Raw genomic sequence first — 27,511 nt, forward strand, 5'->3', positions numbered from 1 at the left:
CACCGAGGATAAAGTTCTCCTTCACAGTTCCTTAGCTGTGCCACTCACATATATAGCCTTTGGCTATAAGTTGTAATGTCTCATCTCATTTGAATGTCTATTCAAATTAAAGAGATACTGAATAACTGTCCTGGGTGTTAAAAGCTCTTCTACCTCCCTCTTGCAAAGAAGGCAAGTTGTAACACTTTGGACACTTTTTTTTTTTCCAGTAAACATCTGAAAATAGGCTGAATCTGGCCTCAGACACTTCCTGGCTATGTGACTCTGGGCAAGTTACTTTATCACAATTGCCTAGCCCTTAACCACTCTTCTGTCTTAGAAGGTAAGAATTTAAAAAAATAGGTCTGCATTTTGCTTTAACACTCATGGAATAGGAAACACAGAATTTCTGGCACAATGTTTTCTATCAATATAAACTCTGGCCCAGCCAGTTTAAAGACTGTCTTTTTTTCCCCGTTATGTAAAAAACCCCTGACTTTCAAAAAAGGCAAATCTTTCCCCCAACAAAAGGAACTTTTTTATACCCAAACTGGCCAGCAGCTTCACTTAAAATAAAGTTTGTAAAGTCATTTCACTCATAAAATGATAAAAGAGTTTTTGATATTTGAAAAAACCAGTCATTCAAAGGATTTCCAGCTACAACTGTGCTGGAAAACTGTGGCAATTCAGCTGTTTAGTTCCGTATTCTCATCAGTCTCATCTAGATTTTTGCCCATTTTCTCATATTTCCTCTTGAAAAAACCAAGCTGCAAAACAAACAAAAACAGTATGCAGGTGTTAATAACATATCTTTGGAATGAGTATATGTTTGTCACTTTGCTACCCACCCCCCAATCTGTAAACAATTCAATTTGACAAACCTTTATTAAATGCCTAACTTAGTGGGGACATCCAAGACAAATAAATAAAATAAAATAAAATAAAATAAAATAAAATACTCCCTGCCTTCAGGGAGCTTAAATTCTATAAAGTAGGACCTGAACTTCTTATGTATACAGTGTTGTCTAGGCCAAGACAGTTAGGGAGTGAACAGTAACAGCTAGGGGCTTGGAGGAAAGCTTTACAGAGGAAATAACATCTGAGCCCAATTTGAAAGGAAAGGAGAATTCTTTCTACTGTATCCATAGAACCAATGAAGAAACTAAGGCTAAGTAACTTGCTCAAGATCACACAGGTGGGAAGTGGCAAAAACCCAGAACCTTACTTGAAATCTTATCATTCTTTCCCTTGCACAACCTTGTCCTATTGCCACTGAAAATTTTTTTTGAGCATGGAGGTGATAAGACCAGACCTGTGCTTTAGGAAAATAATACTGGGTATACAAAGGATAGATTGGAGAGCGGAAAGCCTAGGAACCAAGAGAATCAATTTGGAAGCTAATATATAGGGTGTCCCAAAAGCCTTAGTGTAGCTATCAGCAATAAGATTTTTGAGGCAGCCTGAATTAGTCCAATAAGCGGTGATGAAGGCCTGAATTAAATGTATACATGGAGAGAAGGAAGTCAACAAGAGAATGGTTGTGGATGCAGAATCAGTCAAATTTGGCAACTGGTTGGATAATTAGGATGAGGGATAGGGAAAAGTAAAGGACTGGTTTAAAGCTGGAAAAACTGGGTAGATTTCTAAACAGAAAATGGGATGTTTAAGATAAAGTCTTGAAAGATTAACTCAGAGTTCATCAGACAAATAAAGGAATATGACTGCCTAAACAACTGGTATGCTATATAAAACACATTCTGACCCAAATGCTCAAACACCCATTTACAAACTGGCCTTCTGGAAGGATTAGATAACTTTTTTTCTGAACTTTAAAAATTAGGTTTGTTTGCAAAACAAAACAAAACAAAAAACCTGGGAAAAAACACCAAATCTCAGAGCTCAAAGGATGGTAATTTTATATCACAAAACATCTCTCAAATGGTAAGTCTGTCAGTTTCATGGAAGATATTTTTGTGCAAATTGTATGACTACAGGTGCCAGACACAAATAGGTCCTTTTCCTGGTCTAACAAAGGGACCAAGAAGAGAAGTGGAGAGAACATCTTAGGAACAACTATTTGGAAGAAGAGTTGAAACAAAGAGGTGCAACCCTACAATCTCAACACCTATGGCAAATGAGTCAAGTCCGGTTATGCCTTCATATATGGCTATGTTCACTTCCCAGCTAATGGCCAAGCCAAGGCAATTACTTGTATTTAGTAATACCAAGTAGATACCTTTCTGGTCTCGGACACTTACTAGCTATGTGACTCTGGGCAAGTCATTTAAACCTGTTTGCCTCAGTTTCTTCTTCTGTAAAATGAACTGGAGAAGGAAATGACCAAACTACTACAAGAACTTTACCAAGAAAACCCCAAATAGGGTCACAAAGAGTCTGATATGATGGAAGTAACTGAATAACAACAAAAAGTAGATGCCCTAGACAGCACCTTAAGTTGGTAATTTTTACATTCATCAGTGTTAAGAGAAAAAGGTTGAAAGACAGATGTTAGGAGATTACACTTTCTGTCAATGACCCACCACACACACACACACATACACACTCACACACATGCACACACATGTGCACACACATACAGCTAGTCATTCATTATTTACCTTCCACAAAATAGTAGTTAGGGCTAATAGCAAGAGAAGACCAGCAATTGCACTTCCAATGATAACTCCTATTGGTATTTCAGGTTTTTCATCAGGCTTCATTATTGTAAGTGGAATCTGAAAATACATATTAAAATTAGAATCACAAATTAGACATCCTATGAATGACATAATAGAGATTACCTAGTCTAATGCTCTCTTTTGAAACTCAGGTCCAAAGAGATTAATAAAATATTTGTTCCAACAGGTAACAGCAGGTAGGCTCCCTCAGAATGTTATTTTAAAGAGTATCCCTTTGCAAATCCCATAATGTGACATTCTAGTGGCTCACTTGACATGCAGATGGCTCTGGGTTCCCAAAGGGTATGAGTCAGAGCACAAACTCTGGCAGATTTGACATCAAGCTGGAAAGACTTCTAAGTACACACTCAATAACAGACATATTTGCCTCTCATCAAAATGCCTGTCTGGCTTGCTTCAGAATATTCATAATTAGAAGATGATGAACTTTTTTGGCTAAACCAACCCATTAAACTATCTTCTACAAAGAGAAATCTGCTTTCTATTTACACGAAGGGAGGACCTACACTGATGAAATAATTGATGCTTGGGGTGTAAATTTGTTTAAGATACTAAGGACACAAGTTAGTTTGTTTTTTAACTTTCATCTTTTGAATATTTATATACATGGAAGAAACATAACAAATAATTAGAGATACTACCACTGCTCAAAAGCTTTAAGTTTATTATTTCTATGATTGTTGTTTTTCGGTTGGGTCCAATTCCTTAGGCCACCCCCCAAACCCGTTTAAGGTTTTCTTGGCACAGATACTGGAGTGGTTTGCAATTTCTTCCTCCAGCTCATTTTATAGATGAGGAAACTGAGGCAAACAGGGTTAAATGACTTGCCTAAGTTAACACAGCTAGGAAGTATTAGAAGCCAGATTTGAACTCAGGAAGATGAATCTTCCTTCCTGATTCCAAGCCAAATCTTTCTAGCCACTGAACCATCTAGCTGCCAATTTTTGTATTTTAGAAACGGAAATTGTTGAAATATGTGTCTATCACTATGGAAGAAACATTAAGAATCCCATCTTAGTTAAAATGCTATATATGCATACAAACACTTGGGATTCAATTGAAAGTCTCTTGGGGTGAGAAACCACACTTTATTTATCATTGTGTATTGCCCCAAACCTAAAAAAGTAGGCTGCAAATGTTAAGGACTTCATATGCTGAATGAACAAATAAATGAATGGGTGTGTGGGGAGAGAGAGGAACAAAGCAAATTAACAAAAGCTCTTCTGTTTAGATGAGAATTGTGGTAAAATGCTGTATTTCTAACACATTACTCTCAGTTTTCTGACTCAAAACCATTTAGTTTTTAGGATTCAGAACATTTATATGAATTTAATAGTTCAGTGCTCACACTAACCTCTTCCTGTGGTAAACCTGACCTAGTGTAATGTGTGGCATTTTGCTAAGGCAATCTTTGTGAGATCTGTCATGATATGACTGATCTAATTGTTTTAACAGGTAAAGTTTTGTATTTTGTTCCTTAACTTTTTTTTAAATATGGAATAAAGCTCAACCTCTTTTGCAAAATACAGTCAAACGGAGAATGAAAGACAGAGACATTACCCTATTCATGTACCTAAAACTGAGCTACAGAATTAACAAAAAAAAACTGATTAGGGGTGTTTATGAGGAGACTGGGTCTCTTATTAAGTTTTATGGTTGTTTAATTTCTTCAGAAAACAAAAATGGAGACTTCAATGCAAATCTTTGAAAAGTTGGTAAACAAAGTATATGACCAGGCAGTTCTTAGACATAGTAAGTAAAGCTCTCTATAGTTCTGTAAAAATGCTCTAAATCACTATTAAAGAAATGAAAATTAAAACAAGTCTCTGGTATCATGCCACACCTATCAAATTGATTATTATAACAGAAAAGGAAAATGACAGAACTTGGAAGGGACACGGGAAAATTGAGACACTAATGCACTGATGGGGGAGTTCTGAACTGATTCAACCATTCAGAAGAGCAATTTGGACAGATGCCCAAAGAGCAAAATAAAACCATACATACCCTTTGACTCAGAAATATCATTACTAGTTTATATCCCAAAGAGATAAAAAGCAAAAGGACACACACACACACACATATATATATATATAAAAATTATCCCAAACAGCCCTTCTTGTGGCTGGGTAAGTTGTAGTATATGATTGTAATGGCGCACTATTGTGCTGTTAGAAATGAAGAGCAAGAATTCTGAGAAAAAACCTGGAAAGCCTTACATGAACTGAAGCAGAGTGAAGTTAGCAGAATCAGCAGAACATTGTACACAGTGGATGCAATATTGTACAATGAACAACTATAAATAACTTAGCTATTCTCAGCAATTCAATTATCCAGAACAATCCCAAAGAACTCATGATAAAAAAAAATGCCATCTACTTCCAGAGAAAAAACTGATGAGTCTGAATACAGATCAAAACAAACTTTTTTTCACTTTCTTAATTCTCTTTTTGTTGGAATTTCATTCCACAGAAGGATTAGTAAAGAATAATGTTTTACCTGATTGCATATATAAAATCTATATCAGAATGCTTATCATCTCAGCTGAGAGAGTAGTAAAGAAGAAGAGAGGAGAGGGAAAGAATTTGAGACTCAAAATTCTTTTAAAAATGTTGCCAACTGTTTTTACATGTAATTGGGGGGAAACAAAATTATAAAAAAAAAAGAACTTAGATAATAAAGAGCTGTCTTCTGCTCTCATCTTTGTTATCTCTCTAAAGAGGTTTTGGAAACTGAGACTTGTGATAGTTTGCCTTTATTTCCATGAGGAGTCTGCAGACTAATCTGGAAAGAAATAAGAGTAATAGGTTGAAAGAAACTGAGAGAAGACAGAGAGAAAGAGTATGAAGGGAACATTTTTTTGAAATGCATGTTTTAATCCTTAATTTTTTTGATCAGACAGTTCTTGAAATGCAACTTTAATTAATGTCCTAAGAAAACTGAATGGTGATCAGATTGGAGGAGTCAATACTTAAAGTCATGAGTGGAGATGATTCTGTGTTCATTCAGAGCCAAAACATTGTAAAAAAATTATGTCTCAATTATCATTTGTTTTATTTTCAATGGAGCGGCAAGGTGGCACAGTATCAAGTTTTAGGTCTGGAGTCAGAAAGACTTCTCTTCCTGAGTTCAAATCCATTCTCAACCACTTAGTAACTGTGTGACTTTGGGCAAATCACTTAACCATATTTGCCTTAGTTTCCTCATCTATCTATTGAACTGGAGAAGAAAAAAGCAAACCATTGCAGTGTCTTTGCCAAGAAAACCCTAATGGGGATCACAAAGAGTCAGATATGACTAAAAAACAACTGCAACATATCAACAAATTGTATAGCCATTAACTTTGGTGTTTAAGCCTTGGAGATTAGGGGTTTAGATTTATTGAAATAGATCATAGGATCATAAATCTAGAGCTGAAATAGTCCTCAGAAGCCATCTAGTTCAATTTCTATATTTTACAGATGATAATCCAAGGAATGAAAATGACTTGCCCCAAATTTTCTTCAGTTTATTAATAAACTAGTACAAGGTCTCAGAACACATTAATTGAGAATAGCTGAAATTTTAGTCATTAATAAAGATATATCCAAATGTATCCCTGGATTACCTTAGTGTTTGTGATGATGAGAATGTATATGATATTGAGTTAACATGCTGAAATATAACTACACTCTATGGTCTACAAGTATGTTTAGTTGATCCTAAAATCCTGCTACATTAAGTTTGTGAATAATAAGAATTCTAGATGTCCAGAGCAAACTTTATGAAGGACTATAATAATATGAAATGGTACAGCTGAGATAGGTATCAATGGCCCTTTAGACCATTTTAGGAAGACCTTAAACATTTGGATAAGATTTGGGCATGTCACTCTTTTGCTTAAAAGTATTCAATAAATCACACTTGCTATTTTGGAGACACATCTGTATAAAACCTTTGATTACTTATCCATTGGGAATGACTCCTGTTCTTATATGTTGATGTTAAATTCCTATTTTTCTTGGGTATATGCTCTCGAGATATTTGATGCAAAGATTTTTTTTCTCCTCAGTTGTCAATTTTTTCTTCAAAGCCTTTTAATTTCATGTAATCAAAATGATCTATTTTATCTTATGTGGTTACTTTTATTCCTTGTTTTGTTAAGAATTTGCCACTAGCCACAGCTACTGAAAAATTAGAACTCATTCTCTTAAAATTTTTTTATTTATGGTGTGACTTTTTATATTCAGGCCATGTATCCACTTTGAGCTTATTGTGGAATACAGCATAATATGTCACATTAAGCTTCCATCTCTCCACAGATTCTTCATGGTAAGAGGCAAACTGTCATGGTCCAAGTATCCAAAGCCTCTTCAAAAAGATAGCAACAAATCCTATAGCCACTGCAGGAGAAACAATTGGAGCTGTTGTGACACTGACAATCTTTCTACAGCTCCCATGCAATCACATAAACTTTCTCCCCATACTCAGAATGCCCTTCTTCCTCAAGTCCTGCTGGCCCTAACTCTCCACCAAGTTCCCCATAGGCTTCATTTTCTCTTTAAACATTCCTCATTCCCCAGGTTATCCAAACTGTGTGAGCTTAGACAATTCAGTGAACCTCCAAGTTCTAATTTTTTCTAAACCACTGTCTAGTTTGCCCAACAGTTCTTGTCATTTAGGAATTCTTCCTCAAATAATTTATAGTTTCAGCTTTAATGATCACTGGTTTGATTTCAATTAAAAAAACTTTCCTTAATTTGCTCTACTGATCTACTTTTCTGTTTCTTAAGTAAAACCAAATAGTTTAAGTATTTGAAAGATTGCTCCAAATCACTAGTAATAAGAGAAATGCAAATCAGAACAGCCCTTATTTTCAGCAGATTGGCAAAGATCATACCATCAACTTTGGAGTTGGAAATAGTCCATGTTGGAGAGTCTGCAGAAAGTTAGATACACTAATATGTAGGATGTCCCAAAAGCCTTAAAGCAAGCAAGCAAACAACTTTCCATCTTAGAATTTATTCTAAGTTATTTATTGTACATTTTGTAATTTTTTCTATCTCTTGCTTGGTCTTAAAATCTTTCCTTTCCCAAAGATCTGACAAATATACTATTCTGTGTTCACCTAATTTGGTTATAGTTTCCTTTATATTCAAGTCATTCACTCATTCTGAGTTTATCTTGCTATAGGTTGTGAGATATTGATCTAAACCTTTTTGTACAAAGAAAACAAATGCAACCAAAATTAGAAGGGAAGCAACAAATTGGTAAAAAAAATCTTTATAACAAAAACCTCTGACAAAGGTCTAATTACTCAAATATATAAGGAGCTAAATCAATTGTACAAAAAATCAAGCCTTTCCCCAATTCATAAATGGGCAAGGGACATGAATAGGCAATTTCCAGATAAAGAAATCAAAACTATCAATAAGCACATGAAAAAGTGCTCTAAATCTTTAATAATTAGAGAAATGCAAATCAAAACAACTTTGAGGTACCACCTCACATCTAGCAGATTGGCTAAAATGACAGCTAAAATGATAGGAGAGTAATGAATGTTGGAGGGGATGTGGCAAAACTGGGACATTAATGCATTGTGGGTGGAGTTATGAATTGATCCAACCATTCTGGATGGCAATTTGGAACTATGCCCAAAGAGCTCTAAAGACTGCCTGCCCTTCAATCCAGCTATACCACTGCTGGGTTTATACTCCAAAGAGATCATAAGGAAAAAGACTTGTATGAAAATATTTATAGCCACTCTCTTCGTGGTGGCAAAAAACTGGAAAACTAGGGTATGCCCTTTAATTGGGGAATGGCTGAACAAATTGTGGTATCTGTTGGTGATGGAATACTATTGTGCTCAAAGGAATAATAAACTGGAGGAATTTCATGTGAACTGGAATGACCTCAAGGAATTGATGCAGAGTGAAAGGAGCTGAACCAGGAGAACATTATTCACAGAGACGGATACTCTGTGGTAAAATTGAATTTAATGGACTTCTGTACTAGCAGCAATGCAATATTGGATCCAGGGCAACTCTGAGGCAATTATGAGAAAGAATGCTATTTACATTCAGAGGAAGAACGGTGGGAGTAGAAACACAGAAGAAAAATAATTACCTGATCACATGGGTGGATGGGGATATAATTAGAGATATTGACTTGAAATGAACACCATAATGCAAATATCAATAATATGGAAATTGGTCTTGATCAATGACACATGTAAAACCCAGTGAAATTGTGTGTGGGCTATGGGCGGGGGTGGGAGGAGGGGAGGGATAGAGCATGAATCCTATAACCATGGATAAGTGTTATAAATTAATAAATTAGATACAAATTTTAAAAAAAGAATCTATTCTAAGACAGAAGAGTGGCAAGGGGGTACACAATTAGGATTAAGTGACTTACCCAGGGTCACACAACTAGGAAGTATCTGAAGCTAGATTTGAACCCAGGTAGTCCTAACTCCAGGCCTAGAATTCTTTCCACTGTGTTACCTTAGCTGCCCCCATCTCAAAGGTCTTAGTGCAGTTTTAAGCAATTAATAATCGAAATTCCGAAGACTTTTGGGATTCTATATTATTGGTGAAGCTGTGATTAATCCAACCATTTCTGGAAACCAGTTTGGAAGTATGATAAATAAAGTAACTATAATCTTTGACCCAGAGATCTCAATGCAAGGCATATTCCCTATAGAGGTAAAAAAATAGGAATAATGTTTCCATATATGCTGTGCAATTCACAACCCCACTTTTTTGAGGGATAAAGAACTGGAAGCAAATCGACACCCATCGTTTTGAGAGTGGTAAACAAACTCTAGTATGAGAATGGAATGGAATATTAATAATGTGCCAAAGAATATGAAAAAGTATAGAGAGAAGCATGAAAAGCCATAGAGATTGATGCAAAATTAAATAAGCAAAATGGGTAAACTATATATACAAAATGACCACAACAAAAACCAGGCTTCATAGCTACATAGTCTTAAGCCTTTCCCCAAAGAAGAATGAGAAAACATCCTCTTCTTTTCATAGGTTGGGGACTATGGATGTGAGACTTAATAGACTTGCTTTATATATTAGTTAGTCTTGCTCAACTGCTTTTTCTCTTCTTTCCTCTTTATGACACTGGACAGCTTGCTGGGTAGGGAAAGGACCAGAGATGTATCTGGAATTGAAGGTAATATTACAACTAAAGATATCCATCAAATTTTAAAGTACATGTTCAATATCTCCTGGTTTTCTACTGTGTAAAGTTTAAACTCTTTGCCTGAGTACACCTGACATGAGTGAATCCAGTATGAATTTGTGATGAGTAAACACATTCTATGACCCAAGTATGCAAGTAATGAGATTGTGTAGTTATGATAACCAGATGCTTGCAACTAAACGCTGCCACTTTTCAGTGTGACAATGTATTATCTTAAGCTATTTATTAAAAACTTGATAGTCACTTTGAAATATATTTTTATGTTATTGACGCAAACAACCTTGGACACTGATTACATCAAGAAAAAGTGAATTGTTCTACTTAAAAGAAGTCCAAACTGAGCCTCTGTTGCCATTCCTTATCACCACAGAATAGCTCCATGCTGCCATGCAGAACATTCCTAAGCTCATGCAAAGCAAAGCCAGAAAAGTACACAACAGTAATAACCCAATTCTTGATAAGAAATGATACCTTGAGCCTCCTGCCTCCTGGAAATCAAGACAGAACAACTGCAGCCTCACAGGATATTAAACTAGTAAATAGAATAGCCCCTAGTCAGCACTGTCCACAGCTACTGATTTTATCTGCCCACATCTAGCTCCTTATACTTTTCACCCTCAGATTGCCACTGCATCATTGTAATTTTGATTATAGTAAAGATGTTAAGATTATTTTGGTTAGTTTCAATGTGGTGCTGGCCTGGATATTGCCTATGGTATCTCTGTGCAACTTAGATGACCTCCATGGTATGGTATGGAAGCTAGAGTAGGGATTTTGCTCTTCTTAAGTAAACTGAGTAGAATGAGAGGGCATTGATCAATTGAAGTAAGTAAAAAACCCCTGATTTACCAACTCATTGAAGATTATGCTTATCTTTGAAGGGGTATGTTCTTCATTTTGATTTCTATTTTTCAAATTTTTCAAATTATGCCTTGGGTACTTGTAGTTAGGAAGTCAATAAACTACCCTAGGTAACAGTAACAGATCCTAGTATTCAGGGCCCTCTATGTTTGTTATGCTCCTGCTTTACAATCTTTCCATCCTCCCTTCAAATTGGAATAATCATCATCTTCTTTTATTTCAGATTTCCTGTACCCCAGTCCCCTTCTCCAGCATCTATATCTTCTGAATATCTCTATGTTTAGTTTTAAAATTTACATTTTAATTCTAAATTTAACACATACCAAATAAAATGAGTATTTCCATATACAGAGTAGGAGATAAAAAGATTATAAATGAAACCACAACTCTATTAAGTATAACTTGCTCTTATTTTTAAATATAATAAATTCTATATATTTAAGTTTCAAAGCTTGCTTTCTTGTCTGTGATTCTTTCCTTCAATGGGATTTATTTATTTATTTATTCATTTATTTATTTAGAAAAATTTTCCATGGATACATGATTCATGTTCTTCCCACCCCCCTAATTCTCCCCCCATAACCAAAGTACATTTCCACTGGGTTTTACATGTGTCATTGATCAAGACCTATTTCCACAATATTTATAATTGCACTGGGGTGGTCATTTAGAGTCTGCATCCCAAATCGTATCTCCATCAACTCATGTGTTCAAGCAGTTGTTTTTCTTCTGTGTTTCTACTCCCACAGTTCTTCCTCTGAATGTGGGTAGCGTTCTTTACATAAATCCCTCAGACTTGTCCTGGATCATTGCATTGCTGCCAGTAGAGAAGTCCATTACATTCAATTGTACCACAGTGTACCTGTCTCTGTATATAATGTTCTCCTGGTTCAGCTACTTTCGCTCTGCATCAATTCCTGGAGGTCTTTCCAGTTCACATGGAATTACTCCAGTTTATTATTTCTTTTAGCACAATAGTATTCCATCACCAGCAGATACCACAATTTGTTCAGCCATTCCCCAATTGAAGGGCATATCCTTGTTTTCCAGTTTTTTGCCACTACAAAGAGTGCGGCTATAAACATTTTTGTACATGTCTTTTTCCCTATGATCTCTTTGGGGTATAAACCCAGCATTAGTATAGCTGGATCAAAGGGCAGACAGTCTTTTAGTGCCCTTTGGGCATAGTTCCAAATTGCTATCCAGAATGGTTGGATCAATTCACAACTCCACCAGCAATGCATTAGTGATCCAATTTTGCTATATCCCATCCAACATTTATTACTTTCCTTTGCTGTCATGTTAGCTAATCTGCTAGGTGTGAGGTGGTACCTCAGAGTTGTTTTGATTTGCATTTCTCTAATTATAAGAGATTTAGAACACTTTCTTATGTACTTATTGATAGTTTTGATTTCTTTATCTGGAAATTGCCTATTTATGTTCCTTGTCCATTTATCAATTGGGGAATGGCTTGATTTTTTGTACAATTGATTTAGCTCCTTATATATTTGAGTAATCAGATTTTTGTCAGAGGTTTTTGTTATAAAGATTTTCCCCCAATTTGTTGCTTCCCTTTTAATTTTGGTTACATTGGTTTTGTTTGTACAAAACTTTTTAATTTAATGTAATCAAAATTATTTATTTTACATTTTAAAAAGTTTTCTAAGTCTTGCCTGGTTTTTAAATCTTTCCTTTCCCAGAGATCTGACAAGTATACTATTCTGTGTTTGCCTAATTTACTTATAGCTTCCTTCTTTATATTCAAGCCATTCACCCTTCAATGGGTGAATACATTAATGACTTTTTCTTTTCCTTTGATTAGTAACCCTATCTCCTAGCTTCCTACTCCTTCCCAGTTATGGGGCATAGTGAGAAAAAAATTGCCAGAGCAGAGAGATGAAGTGTTTTGTTTGTGGATCATCCAGAAAGTTCTATTGATTATTCAATGTCTACATCAAATGATACTCCTAGAAGCATCTTCTGATGCTTCAGACTTTCCCACATCTTTACCAACCAAAAACATTTTCCTTCCTTTTAGCTCTCTTGGTGCTTTGCTTGTGCCTCTCCTACAGAACTCAAATATTCTGTCTTGTTTTCTTTTCTCAAACACGTGTCTTCTTTTCATATCCGCCCATAAGCTCCTTGAGAAATGGATGTATATCTTTCTCATTGTTGTATGTCACATAATCCTATGCCTTGAACAAGTAAATTGCTCATAGAGTGACTGTTGAATCCAAATTCTCCTATATTCAACCTTTTAAAAATCTGTAACAAATCATTTTTTTTCAGGCTAAGTCCAAAAATACTTAACTGAATGCCACATCCACATTTTCTCTTGGCTATAGCTCTGATTTTCCAAGTCTCAGGCCCTGAAGGCAGAAGCAAATATTTCTGTGAGGATGCTAAGCCAGAAGCAGATGGGGAACCTCCATCCGAGCCTACAGAAAATATCATTTTTCCCCTTCGGTCAAAGGTGGTAGCAACATTGCTACCCATTCTACTTTAGTTTTTTCCTAATAGCTCTGTGGAGCCAGATAGGGCAGGGCTGAAGTCAGGAAGACTCATCTTCCCAAGTTCAAATTCAGCCTCAGACACCTACTAGAACATATGTGACCTTGGGAAAGTAATTTAATCCTGTTTGTCTCAATTTCCTCCTTTGTAAAATGAGCTGGAGGAACTAGAAAACTGCTCTAGCATTATTTTTGCCAAGAAAATCTCAAAAGGGGTCTGGATTCAGAAAGACTTGAAGGGTTCCAATCCAGTTTCAGACCCTAATTTGCTCTGTGACTATAGGCAAGTCCTTAACCTTCATTTTGTTTGGCTTAGTTTCTAGATCTGTAAAATGAATTGGAGAAAGAAATGGCGAAACATTCGGTATTTTTATCAAGAGAACCTCAAATAGGGTCACAAAGAGTTGGGGACAAGTGAAACAATTAACCAACAACAGCAATATCTCTGTATTAGTGTATTTGGATTTCCCACCAATTCTGAATAGACCCTGAGATAGCTGACTGACATCATTGGTCTAAGCTGACTTCTGGGTGACGATGTGCAGTATTATCTCCTATATTCTAACAAGTCTCAGAAAGGATATGCACAGTGCATAGTGTTAGTAGATTAGATTGGTAGAGATTTTTTTAATATGCCATATCATATTTGATTCAGTTCCAGGATGATAAATTATACCAAATTTTAAGAAAAGAGATGCCTTTATGTCCATCAACAGTATATCTTTCTAAAGAAGCCTTTCTGGCTTTAAAAGACTTTAAAAGACCCTTTGATCCAGCCATAGCACTGCTGGGTGTGTGCCACAAAGAGATAATTAGGGAAAAGACTTGTGCAAAAATATTCATAGCCTCACTCTTTGTAGTGGCAAAAAATTGGAAAATGTGGGGGGTGTCCTTCAATTGGGGAATGACTGAATAAATTGTGATATCTGATGGTGATAGAGTATTATTGTGCTGTAAGGAGTGATGAACTGGAGGATTTCTATATGAACTTGGAAAGACTTCCAAGAACTGATGCAGAGTGAAATGAGCAGAACCAGAACATTGTACACAGAAACTGAAACATTGTGGCACAATCAAATATAACAGACTTTTCCACTAGTAGCAATGGTTGCATGATCCAGAACGACACTGAGGAAGTTATGAAAAATAATGCTATCCACATCCACAAAAAGAACTGTGGGAGTGGAGGCTCAGAAGAAAAACATATGATTGATCATGTAGTTTGATGGGGATATGATTGGGGTTTTGGAGTTAAAAGATCACTCTATTATAAATATGAATAATATGGAAATAGGTTTTGAACAATGATACATGTATAACCCAGTAGAATTGCTTGTCAACTCTGGGAGGAGGGAAGAGGGATGGGAAAAATCATGAATCATGTAACCATGGAAAAATATTCTAAATCAATCAATCAATCAATCAATCAATCAATTAAAATAAAGAAGCCTTTCCCAGAAGTATTATTTTTATTTTTTTCTTGAATAAAAATCTTGTAAATGGACATTTCAAAACACAAATAGTATATCTAATAAATTATTCCAAAATGCTTTAGTTCCTAAGGGTCCCTAAAACACTTCTTTGAATAAGCAGAAAGTACTTTACAATATGTGATCATATAGTGACAATATTTAAACTGTGTGGCCTACAATCTAGTATCCTTTGTATGATCATATAGTAAAAAGAAAGATCAGAGATACAAGATTAGACATGGAAATAATACAAGATAAAATCAAACGATCTGATGAGATGTAGATAGTGTATCTGGTTACACTATCCTCTGCAAAATATGTTTTTCCATATTTTTGACCAATATGTGGAATAAAGTGATAAATGATATTGTACATGACATACTATATTTCATCACTTAATCAGTAATGATCCTGACAATAATGAAAACAATAATAAATGATCATGCATCATGACAGGCTTTACTTCCCAGCTATAAGTTTCTTTAAAGCCCTCTAACTTTGTCTTTAACAAGAATCCATATTTCCCTTTAAATACTGGAAAGGAACCAACCTCTCATTCATTATAGTAATATACTTCAGTTGAAGATTTAATGAACTCACCATCACAGTGTTTTCTTCAATTATGTATATTTGGGGGTCAAATGTATCCACTTCTGCAGTTGCTACGAGCTGAATTGTCTGGAAAGGTGACTGTAATACAAATGCAAATTATAATAAATTATGATATAACTTACATTTATTGTTTATAACATTTTAAGCATTTTCAAATGCATGATCTCATTTGTCCTTCAAAACAATAATGGATTTTTATCTCCATTGAATAGACGCCGAACACAGTTCAGATGAGGTATCTTAACCAAAGTCACACATTAGTTATTATCATCAAAATTTAGCATCAACTTTTTCTTTTTTCTTTGGGAAATTATATTGGAAAAATCTTATCAAAAAACTTCCTGGTATTTGTGGGATTCAAATGTATGAGAATAATGAAAGAGGAATTTTTCTTATAGTAAAAAGTACCAGGAAAGCCTCACTTGAAAGCCTCATTGTGGTGCCCAGGTGACCCTGGGTTCTTGAGGCTATGCCATGAGATGCCCAGGCTCTGCTAATCCCTGCGCTAAATTGGCAAGGCTATAAAGGACAACCTCATTGAGTTTTCAGGGATCAAGGAGAAAGAATCAGGAGCCCCGCCTTTTGCTACCAGCTCTGCTATTTACTAACCATGTGACAGAGCAGTTGACCTCACTTTTCAGGGTCTCAATTCCCTTCTTCATAATAAAGAGTGATCTTCATGATCCCTTTGAGTTCTAATGTTCTACTGATGATGAGAATTAGCCACTGAGGGGTGATCTTGTATTTCAGTTACATTAACTCATGAAATAATTTACTTATGTGAAATGAGGTTGTACTCCTGTTAGTAAAGAATCTGAAACCATGTGATCTTTAAGGTTTTGAAAAAGAAGAGTGAAGAAAGATTTAAAAAACATAGCAAAATAACTAAAAAGAAAATAATTTTCATTTGTTTTTGAATTGCTTATACAATCTCCCAGAGTCTTGGAGTTGGAAGGATCTTCAAAGGCAAACTAATCCAACCTATACCTGAATCAGAATCTGTTCTTCCCCTGAGAGGTGGCAGTGCAGCCTCTCCTTCAGGACTCTTAGTGAGAATGCATACCTCTGACAGCCCATTCTACTTTGGGACTTCTCTAATTCTTTGGAAGAGTAGCCAGGTGATACTGTGGATAGAGTGCCAGGTCTGGAATCATAAAGATTCATTTTTCAGATGTCAAATCTGGCCTCAGACACTTACTAGCTACGTGATCTTGAGAAAGTCTCTTAGCCATGTTTGTTTCGTTTTCCTCATATGTAAAAAGAAAATTATGACAAACAACTCTAGTATCTCTGCCAAGAGAACCCCCAATGGGGTCATGAAGAGTTGGACAAGACTGAAAAATGACTGAACAGTTGATGAGCAGTGTTCTCTTCCTAAATCTTCTTGCATTAAAATCTGTAGCTCACCTTACTTGTTAGATGTATTTTGCACATTTATGTTTAAAAATGTGAGGTCCTGGGCTTTATTGTTGGTTCTATTCTTGGATTTAATCTCCTGTGAATCTCTGAGAATCTCCACTGGCATTCTACACTGTAGTTTTTCTTTATACTGTCTGACTTGCTTGAGTCTCATAGACAATTTACTCATGCCTCCTTCGTTTTCAGTTTAAAACGCTTTGATTCAAGACATTCTCAATTCAAAGCCCAGTATCATGTAAGTTTCTTGAGAGCAGAGACTACATATTTTCATTTTGTCTTTGCATCTTCATTGCCTAGGATAATTCCTGTTGATGGTGCTCAATAAATGGTTGTTGGATTGTATTGGATTAGATGACCTGAGTAAAAAGGTAGAGTATCTTATGTCATTCAAAACCTGACTTTCTGCTAAATTCAGAAGGAATGCCTATGATAGAGGAGTCTGCCCTTATAAGAAACTTGTTTTTTGCTTGTTCTGATCCAAGCAGTTCAGAGGGAAGATATAAAGAACCTGAGTCAGAGGTTCTCATTTAGATTAGAGTAAATTTCTGCTTGGGGTGTCAGTTTGATTTGACAACATTCTGAGTACAACTTCACAGAGACTTAAGTCAGAGCCACAGGTTATCTGTTTTAATTGATGACCCTAGTTGGCAAGAAAATATTATATCTCATCCACATATATATATATATATGTATTTGTGTGTGTATGTATACATATATATGATACCTAGTGTTATATTACACCTCTTTAGTCTTAGGTGTTATTTGAATATGAAGGAAACCACTATGTAATTGAATATTTTATTAAAACTCTGAAACTGTCAAATGCAATTTTAAAGAAAAATGGGCCTATGCCAGTTTAATTGCAACAATTTTTATGATTTTGATTAGAATATTTTTTAAAGAGGATTGTATTAGATTAAATTATACTTGAAGGACTCTTAAATAAACACATCTATACACATTAGGGAAGTCAAGTGCATCCCTAGTCAAGAACCCATCTTTCCTACTTTGACGCTATGGTTCAGAAATCCAAACCATATTTCTTAAAACATTAGCTTGTCAAAAAGCCGTTTATTTCCCAATCAGCCTTTCTTTTCTTAAGTCCTAGTCTTTGTCAATAGTAATAAAAACATCAATTTTGCCCCCAAAGTCTTTCCATTTTTTCCCTCAAGATTTCACAATCTCTTCTAGATTACTTCTGCTTGTATCATTTATGGCCAAGGGAATCAACAGAAATTAGAGGCTTTATGTTTAAAAATTCTTAGAAAGTTACCTATGATGTACTGGGTACATCCCCCATGAGTACAACAGAGTTCTTTCGTTAATGTCAGGTTAAAAAACAAATCTGAGAGAAATCACATAGGTCAGTAATAGATATGATGATCTACATTTCACTACTTACTAGTGTTATAACCATTCTAATAATCTGTTTTCCTAAGCAGGAAATCTATGTCATGAACCTTTTGGTTCTATTGTGGTTTGAAATGGCAATGGTGGGATATTCAGGGAATAGAGAAAGGGTACAATTTTATTTTTTTATAATGCATTCTTGGGAAGTTCCTCTTCTGAAATAAATTTTAAAAAGGAAAAAGGGTGAATTTTGAGAGAGGAAAAATAATTTTTAAATGAAGCATCATTTGCATGCATTGGAACATTTCATTTTTTTCCCTTTAGTAACTTTATAGAACCCAGCCATGAAAAAGAATAAATTGCTCATTTTGGGGAGGCACAGTGCTCTCTTTGGCAATTAGACCTCATTTTTTTTCTGGTTACTAGGGCACCATCTGATATACCAAATGAGGTAATCTACTAAACAGTCTCTAGTAGCCAGGAACAGTGAATGTACTTCCAAAAAGTGAGCAATTTATTTCCTTCTCAGTGGCTGCATCAAGCCTGTTCTCTAATTAATCTGGGTAACACTGAGATACAGAATTGCATCATGCATTAACCCTATGCATTGTACCTTTATTCTTGTAGCAATTTATCCAATTAGTGTGGGAAACATTAAATGGTGATAGGAAAAATTTCTAAAATCATGTATGTGATGATGCCATTTGCAAGAGTAAGCAAAGTCAATGCTGTCATTGCAGGTTTTTTAAAAAAAACACAATACACTAAAACGTATGTGGAGGGTTCATTCATTTCTTTCTTCCTGACTTATCTGAGAGGCTAGCATCTCCATCTCTAGGTTTGGGCCTTTTCTCTATAATGGAACATCAAGGCAGACACACAGTGCTTCTTCCACAAATCATACCTCTGATGATGAAGCCACTGAGTATTTACTAGATAATTTCTTCCTTAATTGGAAAGCAATAGTGTCACTATGGAGGGCAGCTTGCTAATAATGACTGAACTGTTATGAACTGCTTATAACTTTAAATTCCATCAGAGAGTGATAGGAGAAGGTCAAACGAGTCAACTAGTTCTCATACTGGAAGTGGGATCCTGATTTTGTCTTGATTTACCAGGTGCTTTAAGGCCAGCCACTTCCCTGACAGAGTAGTCACAAACAGTGGTAATATGGGAACATTCACATGAACTTTTAAGGTATTTTGACAACAAAAAGGAAAACATTATTTAATCACAGAGGGCTAGCCTTCTAGGTCAGGAATTCTTAAATTCGTTTCCACAAACCGAACATTTTTAAAAATGATAATTGTATCTCTTTGTAATCCCATGTGCTTTTGTTCATGTATTTAAAAACATGATATTCTGATAAGTTTCTGAGTTCACATTTAACTCAGGTCTTCTTGACTCCTGGCCCAGTGCTCTATCCACTGAGCCAATTAGTTGTCTTCTAGGCAAACAGAGGCTAAGTGACTTGCCCAAAGTCACACAGCAAGTATATGCCTGAGGTTGGTTTTGAATTTAGTTCCTTCTGACATCAAGCTCAGAACTTGATCAACTAAACTTTCACTTTGAATTGGTCCCACCATTGATAAACGGTCCCATTTAAATGATCCAACTTGTATCATGTACTTAGTTCGGATGTTATTTTGGTTTTAGAATAAGAATAAGATAGATGACAATGGGGAGAGACAGTAAAATATCTGTAATATCCATTGAGTTAAAATCAATGAAAAAAAATACCAAACAAACCACCGGTTTAGTCCAACATCTTCAGAGAGAGAATGGACAATGGAAGTTAAGAAATGGATTCAAATTCTGTCTTAGACATTTATTAGCTGTGTGATTTTGAACAAGTTACTTAAACCATTTTGTGTCTCAGTTCTCTGAGGCACTGAAAAATGGGAAAATTGTACTCTATGACCTCTCAGAGACTATAAAGAGGATTTCCCTCTACAATATCCCCAAGACATTCAGGTTTGGGGAGCTGTCTACGCCTGTTGAAACAATTCATTTCACATTTGATTCATTAAATTGAGTTCAATTCTTTATGACTCCATGAACCACAAAATGACAGGCTTTTCAACCCCCCACTATCTATTTTATATTTAGACAGCACAAATTGTTAGGAAGTTTTTCTTCTAGTGAATTGAAATATAACTCTCTGCAACTATCACTGCTTCTAATAATATCTTCTAGGCGAAACAGAACCCGTCTGCAATATGCTAGACTTTCAAAAGCTTGGGGGAAAAATGCAATCACACCCCACCTTTCTTTATCTTTTCTTTAAGCTAAATATTCTCTGCTCCTTTCAGTAGGTGGCATCATTAGAATCCCTTCACAATCTTTAATGAATCACTCTGCCATGTTCTAGGATGCCGATGTCTTTCTTAAAGGTGGTGCCATGACTAGGATCAAATAATGAGCCTGTCACTTCTCTTATTCCAGACATCGAGTTACACTTTACTGATGTAAGATTATGACTAGAAGTCAATTAAAAACTACTGCCCCTGGGATTTCTCTTCAATAATAAACTTGGTGTAATACAGGTAACAATTTAGGATGTCCTACTCTGCTACTATGTGTCCTGAGATCTAACTACTGGGCTTCATTTAGACTTAGTAAGGGGATTAGGTTACATGATCTCTACTTTCTTTCTAGTTCTAACATCTTGAAATTCCTTTGGGCCAATGTCTCTTCACTAATTACTTTCTGGACATATAAAAAGCACGAAATGAAATGGAAACTAGAGGTTTTGTTAATTTCATTAGTATGGTTAGACAAATCCAGTCATTCTGAGCCCAAATTATATTTTTCCATTACAACTGTTTTGTTTGGTTATTCATATAAATAAAATTGAGTAAATAACTATTCAAATGTCTTCTTCCTATTTTGCTCTTGTTGAGGTCCCCTCAGGTCTAAACTGCATGATTCCTCTTCCTCTTCCTTTTACAAAAACCTATTACCTTCAAGTACTCTTTGCCAAATCTTTCCCTTTGCTTCCATTTTTCTTATATGAATCCAGGAGCCTAAAAACTTCCTTTCTTTTGTCCACTTTCTCCCATCATACCGTAAGATTATTGATTCTGGGATGACTTTCAGTGAAAATTCATGTAGCCTTTTAAAAACAAACTACTCTGGGGCAGCTAGGTGCCTCAGTAGGCTGACAGCCAGGCCCAGGGACAGAAGGTCCTGGTTTCAACTGAAGTCTCAGATAATTCCTAGCTGTGAACCTGGGCAAGTCATTTAACCCCCAGTAAGGGCCAGCCCTTACTGCTCTTCTGCCTTGGAACCAATACACAATATTGATCCTAAGACTTCTGGTAAGGGTTTTTAAATTAAAAACAAAACAAAACTACATGACACAAGTTCACAATTTTACATACAATTTTTCTTTTTGTTCTTTGCATATTGGAAACTCTGTTTACTATAATCAAGTTCATAAAAGAAATAAACATTAGATCCATGATTTAATTGGCATATAAAACCTTGGGTAAGGAAACTCAACTAATGCAAGTCAGTGCTTTCCTTGCAATTGTTACTCTTAGAAAGCTGCCTAGAGGGGGCAGCTGAGTAGCTCAGTGGATTGAGAGCCAGGCCTAGAGACAGGAGGTCCTAGGTTCAAATCTGATCTCAGACACTTCCCAGCTGTGTGACCTTGGGCAAGTCACTCAACTCCCATTGCCCACCCTTACCACTCTTCTGCCTTGGAGCCAATATACAGTATTGACTCCAAGATGGAAGGTAAGGGTTTAAAAAAAAGAAAGAAAGCTGCCTAGAGCATTAAGTAGATAAGTGATTTGACCAGGATCACACAGACAACATGTGTCTGTGATGGGGCTTGAGCCCATGTAGTTTTGGCTTCGAGTCTGGCTCTTTGTTCCATACACCAAGCTACCTTTCCTATGGTCAGATTTTTTTTTTAATTAGGGGGGAAAGAGTCTATGAAGTCACAGATTAAATGTGGACTGGTTTTTAGTGGAATTTAACCTTTCCACTACACTTTAGTCTTACTCAAAAGCTGGGCAGAGTTGGCAGGCCTCCCATGTCCCTTTAACCAACTTATTTTTCATTTTATAGAGGTGGAAAACCATGCAATCTAGACTCTGAATTATCCATGGTACTATGATCACTGTTTACATTAGCAATAATGCTTTTCATGCAAAATGGAGAATACTCTGACACTGAGTTTTCTATCTGCATATTTCTATCTTGCCAATAATACCCCATAAATGCTGCCTCTACTCACCGCTGCAAAAGTCCCGTTCCAAATTCTGGTAGACACATTCACAAAGTATTCTTCTTTCATCGTGAGTTCTCTTAGCCAGCATGTGACTTTGCTACATGATGCAGTTTGGCAATTCTTCGAGGTTGGAAGGGTTCATAGGAAAAAAAATAGGTTTAGTATGACTTCTGGAAATAATTGCCTAAAAGTAAAATGCTTAGTTGTAGATGTCCTAATACTTCTCAATCTAAATTTATGTTTGAGTATTTATGCATACAATTACATAAAATGCCAATTTGGACTGCTCCAAATCTAAGCTTCCAAAACCTTTTATAGGCTATACTCTTAAAATAAGGCATTCTTTTTTTTTCATCCTTACTTTCTTAGTAACAACTCTAAGACAGAAGGGCAAGGGCTAGGCAAACCATATTAAGTGACATGCCCAGAGTTACACAGGAAGTGTCTGAGGCTAGATTTGAAGCTAGGAATGTAAGCCCCTTGAGGGGAGGAACTGTTTTAATGTTTTTCTTGTATTTGTATTCTCAGTGCTTAGCATATAAGCACCTAATACTTGTTGATGACTTCAATGTGCCTGGACATATAAGGGCAAGATGCATTAGGGTCTTAAATTATCTGAATTTGCATATATCTGTCTATAACAGGAAGTAAAAACCACCTTCCTCAAGTTTGCATTAATTGGTGATTTAAAACAATAAATGAACTCAGATATTCTCTCTCTAAACCCCAACTCATAATAGTTTTAAGGGTAAATAAGTTGTATGACAATATGATTAATATCTGTTGACTACTCATAAATGAGTATTTGTTGACTACTCATAAATGAATAGAAAAGAACAGTCCTCTGAAACAAGGAAAAAAGAAAGTTAATACAATTGTGATATTAAAGTAGAAGCAATTATGGTTCTTAGGTAATCATCCAAATATGTTCTACTCACCAATTCTTTAATATCTCGGAAGTTTTCTTTCTTAAATGACACTGAGTAAGGTGTTTCTCCTATTTTTAGTGGATTTATTTCTGCAGTACAACTTATATCACTGTCCTAGAAAGTGACAAATCTCAATTGGTCATTCCAACTTACAAAGCAAAATGGTTTTAATTAAGACTTTGTCTGAAGGAGAGAGAAAACATGGATCACCAAATGTCAGAACACAATTATTAAAAATGTTATTGATATATATATATATGGGGAAAATAATTTAAAAATATTTTGTATGATCAGATTGGCTAATATGACCAAATGTTGGAGGAGATGTGGGAAAATGTAATGCAGGATTTATGCAAAATTGGGACACTGAAACACTGTGGAACTGATACAACCATTCTGGAGAGCAAGATGGAACCATACCCAATGACCCATAAAATTTTGACCTAGCAATACCACTACTGAGTCTGTATCCCAAAGAGATCAGAGATAGTGGAAAAGGACCTTCTTATACGAAAATATTTTTAGTAGCTCTAGAACTAGAAGCTGAAGGGGGTATCCATCAACTGGGGAATGGCTGAACAAGTTAAGATATGTAATTATAACGGAATTATTGTGTCACAAGAAAGGACAAACAGGATGAGTTCAGAAAAACCTGGAATGATTCATATGAACTCATGCAAAGTGAAGTGAGCAGAACCTGGGGTTAACAGTGCATCTGGTTACAGGAATATTGTATGATGATCAGCTGTGGAATACTAAACTATCTTCAGAAAAACAAGGTTCTAAGATAAACACAAACGACTCGTGATGAAAAATGCTCTCCACAGTCAAAGACGGAACTGTTGGAATCTGATTGCCTATCAAAGCATGCCATTTTTATTTTATTTCTTTAATTAGTTTTTTATTGTAAGTGTAATAAGTGTCTTCTGTTATGGCATGAGGAATATGAAAATATGAATTGCTTGAAACCACTGCTATAACCTATATTAGATTATTTACTGTCTCAGGGATGGGTAAATGGAGGGAGAGAATCTGAATTGCAAAATGTCAGAAAACGATTGTCAAAAATTGTTTCTACATGTAATTAAAAAAAGGGAAAAATATGTTGTATGAAATAGTACTATATAGAGGGGAAAGGGAGTCTATAGGGAGACAGAAAGAGGCAGAGGAGAAAGATTGATTCACTTGCTTTTGGTGAAGATTACCTAGAAGACTGCTCTTCAAATAGCTAGGAGTTCAGAAATAGTTCCTGAATTGGATATGCCTGGTTCCCACCATTACACTTTCCTTAGTCTGCTCTTTATTGACCTTTACTCCTTAAGACAGCAAGAAGAAGGTTGTGCTAAGGATAGTACAGGCTCTCTGACTCATGTAAGGTAAGACAGTTCCTCAAATACTAGCATAATTAGCCAAATACTTTTTATACTAATTCCTAAGATTTGGGTTTTCTTATAGATACCTAAAATAATGCACCTCACAAGAGAAAACACTGTTTTAGATATAGCTAAATATATATTCAGAGATCTCAAGTTGGAAGGGAACTCAGAAATCATCTAGCATAACGCTCTCATTTTATAGATAAAGAAACTGAAGTACAGAGTATAAATTAGGTGATTTGGTTAGTCACATAGCCACATTAGAAGTAGAATTTGAACCCAAGTCTTCCAACTTCAGAAGCAGTGCTGTCTCCATAGTATCAGCCAGCCTCTCCACACTGCTTCTTCTTAAATAGCTGGAAGAATACTATTAATTATAAATATAGATAATAAATATTATTAATGAGAAATAATAAAAACTAGCATTTATCTAGCCCTTTAAGGCTTTTAAAAGGGCTTTACATATATTGTCTCCAGTCTCCCAATAACCCTTTGAGATAGGTGTTATCATTATCTGTATTTTGCAAATGAAGAAAGTTAGGCTGGAAAGATTAAATGACAAGGTCAAACAACTATTCAACCTCCTGAGGAAGAATCAGAACTTGTCTCCAATTCTGATGATCTAGCCATTATGCCAATAAAATGGACTGGGCTAAGTAGAAAGTCAAGAAACTGGCCAGAAGGTAGCATCTGCCAAATAGCCTAGCTGAGGAGATCTGGAAACTCATATCTCCCTATCACTCAATTCACTATCCTTTTTACAGAGCTCTGACAGAGTCAAGCCTACTTGCAGTAATGATGCAAGAGGCTCAGAATGATTTCTGTACTCTTCACATTCCCAAATATTGGGTTTTGGTTCCATGCTTCTAAGGTCTCTTTGAAATCTGAAATCCATTTCCAAATAATTAGCATTTGGGCTGCTTAAGTGGCACTGGCCTCTTGCCCAGATCACGTACACATGCACCAGTATTGGAAGGCATTTAGAAGGCATTTATCCCAGCTTTTAGAAGATTCTTGCTTTCCAAAAATATGCCAGAAGGAGATACAGAGTTTTCACCTAGCCACTACTTTCATAGCCCTAGGATAAAGTTATCTGCCTGTGGTAAACACAAACTCTATCAAGAATAGAGAAAAAAATAGTATGATTGGAAAGAATGCTAAATTTGAAGTCAGGAAAATATCTGGATGTGAATTCTGCCTCTAATCCTTAGTAATTGATTAATCATAGTCAAGACACTATCCCTCTTAGCTTGAATTCCTTTATTTACAGAATAGGGATATTGTTTGTATTACCTAACTTATTGGCTTGTTGGCAAAATCAAGTGAGAACAAATGTAGAATACAGTATATGTGCTGACTTTTATTGTTTGTTCTCATCTCTTAAGGTGATTGTCAATAAACTCAATTATTTCCACTTGGCCATGTTTCCTTTCAGTCCTCATACTTTCTGTTTTCCAGTCCTTTATAAATACATATCTCATAACATAATAACAACATAACATGATGTAACATGGCATAATATGACATAATAAATCTAATGTAATTTAACAATATAATATGAGATATACTCATTGTAGCTCACATGTAAATATATTCTATATGGCGGGTGCTTAATAAATGCTTGTTACTCAACATATAGTACAATTTAAAATAACTGTCTATGGATATCTTTTTAGTATACACACATACATATATTACATATCAAGTATATATAGTACATATAAAGACGGTCAGCATGGCATTATAGACAGATCCAGCCTGGAAGTCACAAAGACTTGGTTTAAATTCTACCACTGGCACATGCTGGTGGTGTGACCCTAGTCAGGTCACTTAATCTATAGGTGATCTAAGCAACTCTCTAAAACTATAATTTGGAAGGAAGATAACACCCTTTGTTGGCAGAATTTCCTTGCCTGGCATTTCCCTGTTCTAATGAAAAGCACAGGTCTATTCCCTATCACCAAATGCATGTTGTTATTTTATCCTCCCTCCCTCCCTGCCCCCCCACTCTCTGTCTCTCTCTCTCTGTCTCTCTCTCTGTCTCTCTGTTTCTGTCTCTCTCTGTCTCTCTGTCTCTCTGTCTCTCTGTCTCTGTCTCTGTCTCTGTCTCTCTCTCTCTCTCTCTCTCTCTTTCTTTCTTCCTTCCTTCCTTTATTTATAATCAACCAAGGATTTCATGAGGTATATCTGAACTAATCACCTGGGCTGTGTGCACTCCTGTCAGGTACATCAATGCATTATTTTCTTTGGTGTACTGGGGAATGGAGATAGTTATAGATGCCATGGATACTGGAATGTTTCCCGTCGTGACCTACATTAAAAAAAAAAAAAGGTTCTGTGATTGTCCACACTTTATCTAACTTGTAAAACTCATGATGTGACAATAAGCAATGAGAATAATTCCACAAGCCTTATAAGAAAATTGATCTTATTGCTTTAAAATCCTCTCTTGTATCTGTGTATATATTCATGCCTCCACATCACTTTTCCAGTGAATGTTACCAAAATACTTTAAAGAGATTAACTGGAGTAGCTAGATGGCTTAGTGGATAGAGCAACAGGCCTGAAGACAAGAGGTCTTGGGTTCAAATCTTGCCTGAGACACTTCCTAGCTAAGTGACTGTGGGTAAATCACTTAACCCTAATTGCCCAGCCCTTACCACTCTTCTGTCTCAAAACCAATACTTAGTATTTATTCTAAGTCAGAAGGTAAAGGGTTAACAACATAAAAGGATTAAATATTTTTAATTGATAGTAACGGTGTGATATAGCAAAGCAAATATATGTCAGCTGTACACATTTTTATAATATAATCAATTGAGAACTAAAAATAAATAAATGCTCCAAAAGTCTTAGTGCAGTTTTAA

The 27,511-nt window shown here is 35.7% G+C and overlaps 1 protein-coding gene across 1 annotated transcript in view; it reads right to left on the minus strand.

Moving 5' to 3' along the window:
- Positions 1-529: 529 nt before the first annotated feature.
- ITGA2 (integrin subunit alpha 2) overlaps positions 530-27,511 on the minus strand; it is a 141,914-nt gene continuing 114,932 nt past the window's right edge. The window contains exons 25-30 of the mRNA XM_044657746.1: positions 26,845-26,955; positions 23,278-23,382; positions 22,346-22,459; positions 15,319-15,408; positions 2,598-2,714; positions 530-746 (exon numbers count right to left, since the gene is read on the minus strand). Of these exons, the coding sequence (XP_044513681.1) occupies positions 666-746; positions 2,598-2,714; positions 15,319-15,408; positions 22,346-22,459; positions 23,278-23,382; positions 26,845-26,955 (618 nt within the window). The 3' untranslated portion in view covers positions 530-665. The remainder of the gene's footprint in view (positions 747-2,597; positions 2,715-15,318; positions 15,409-22,345; positions 22,460-23,277; positions 23,383-26,844; positions 26,956-27,511) is intronic.

The sequence above is a fragment of the Gracilinanus agilis genome, chromosome 1, assembly GCF_016433145.1.
Source record: "Gracilinanus agilis isolate LMUSP501 chromosome 1, AgileGrace, whole genome shotgun sequence".
NCBI lineage: Eukaryota > Metazoa > Chordata > Mammalia > Didelphimorphia > Didelphidae > Gracilinanus > Gracilinanus agilis.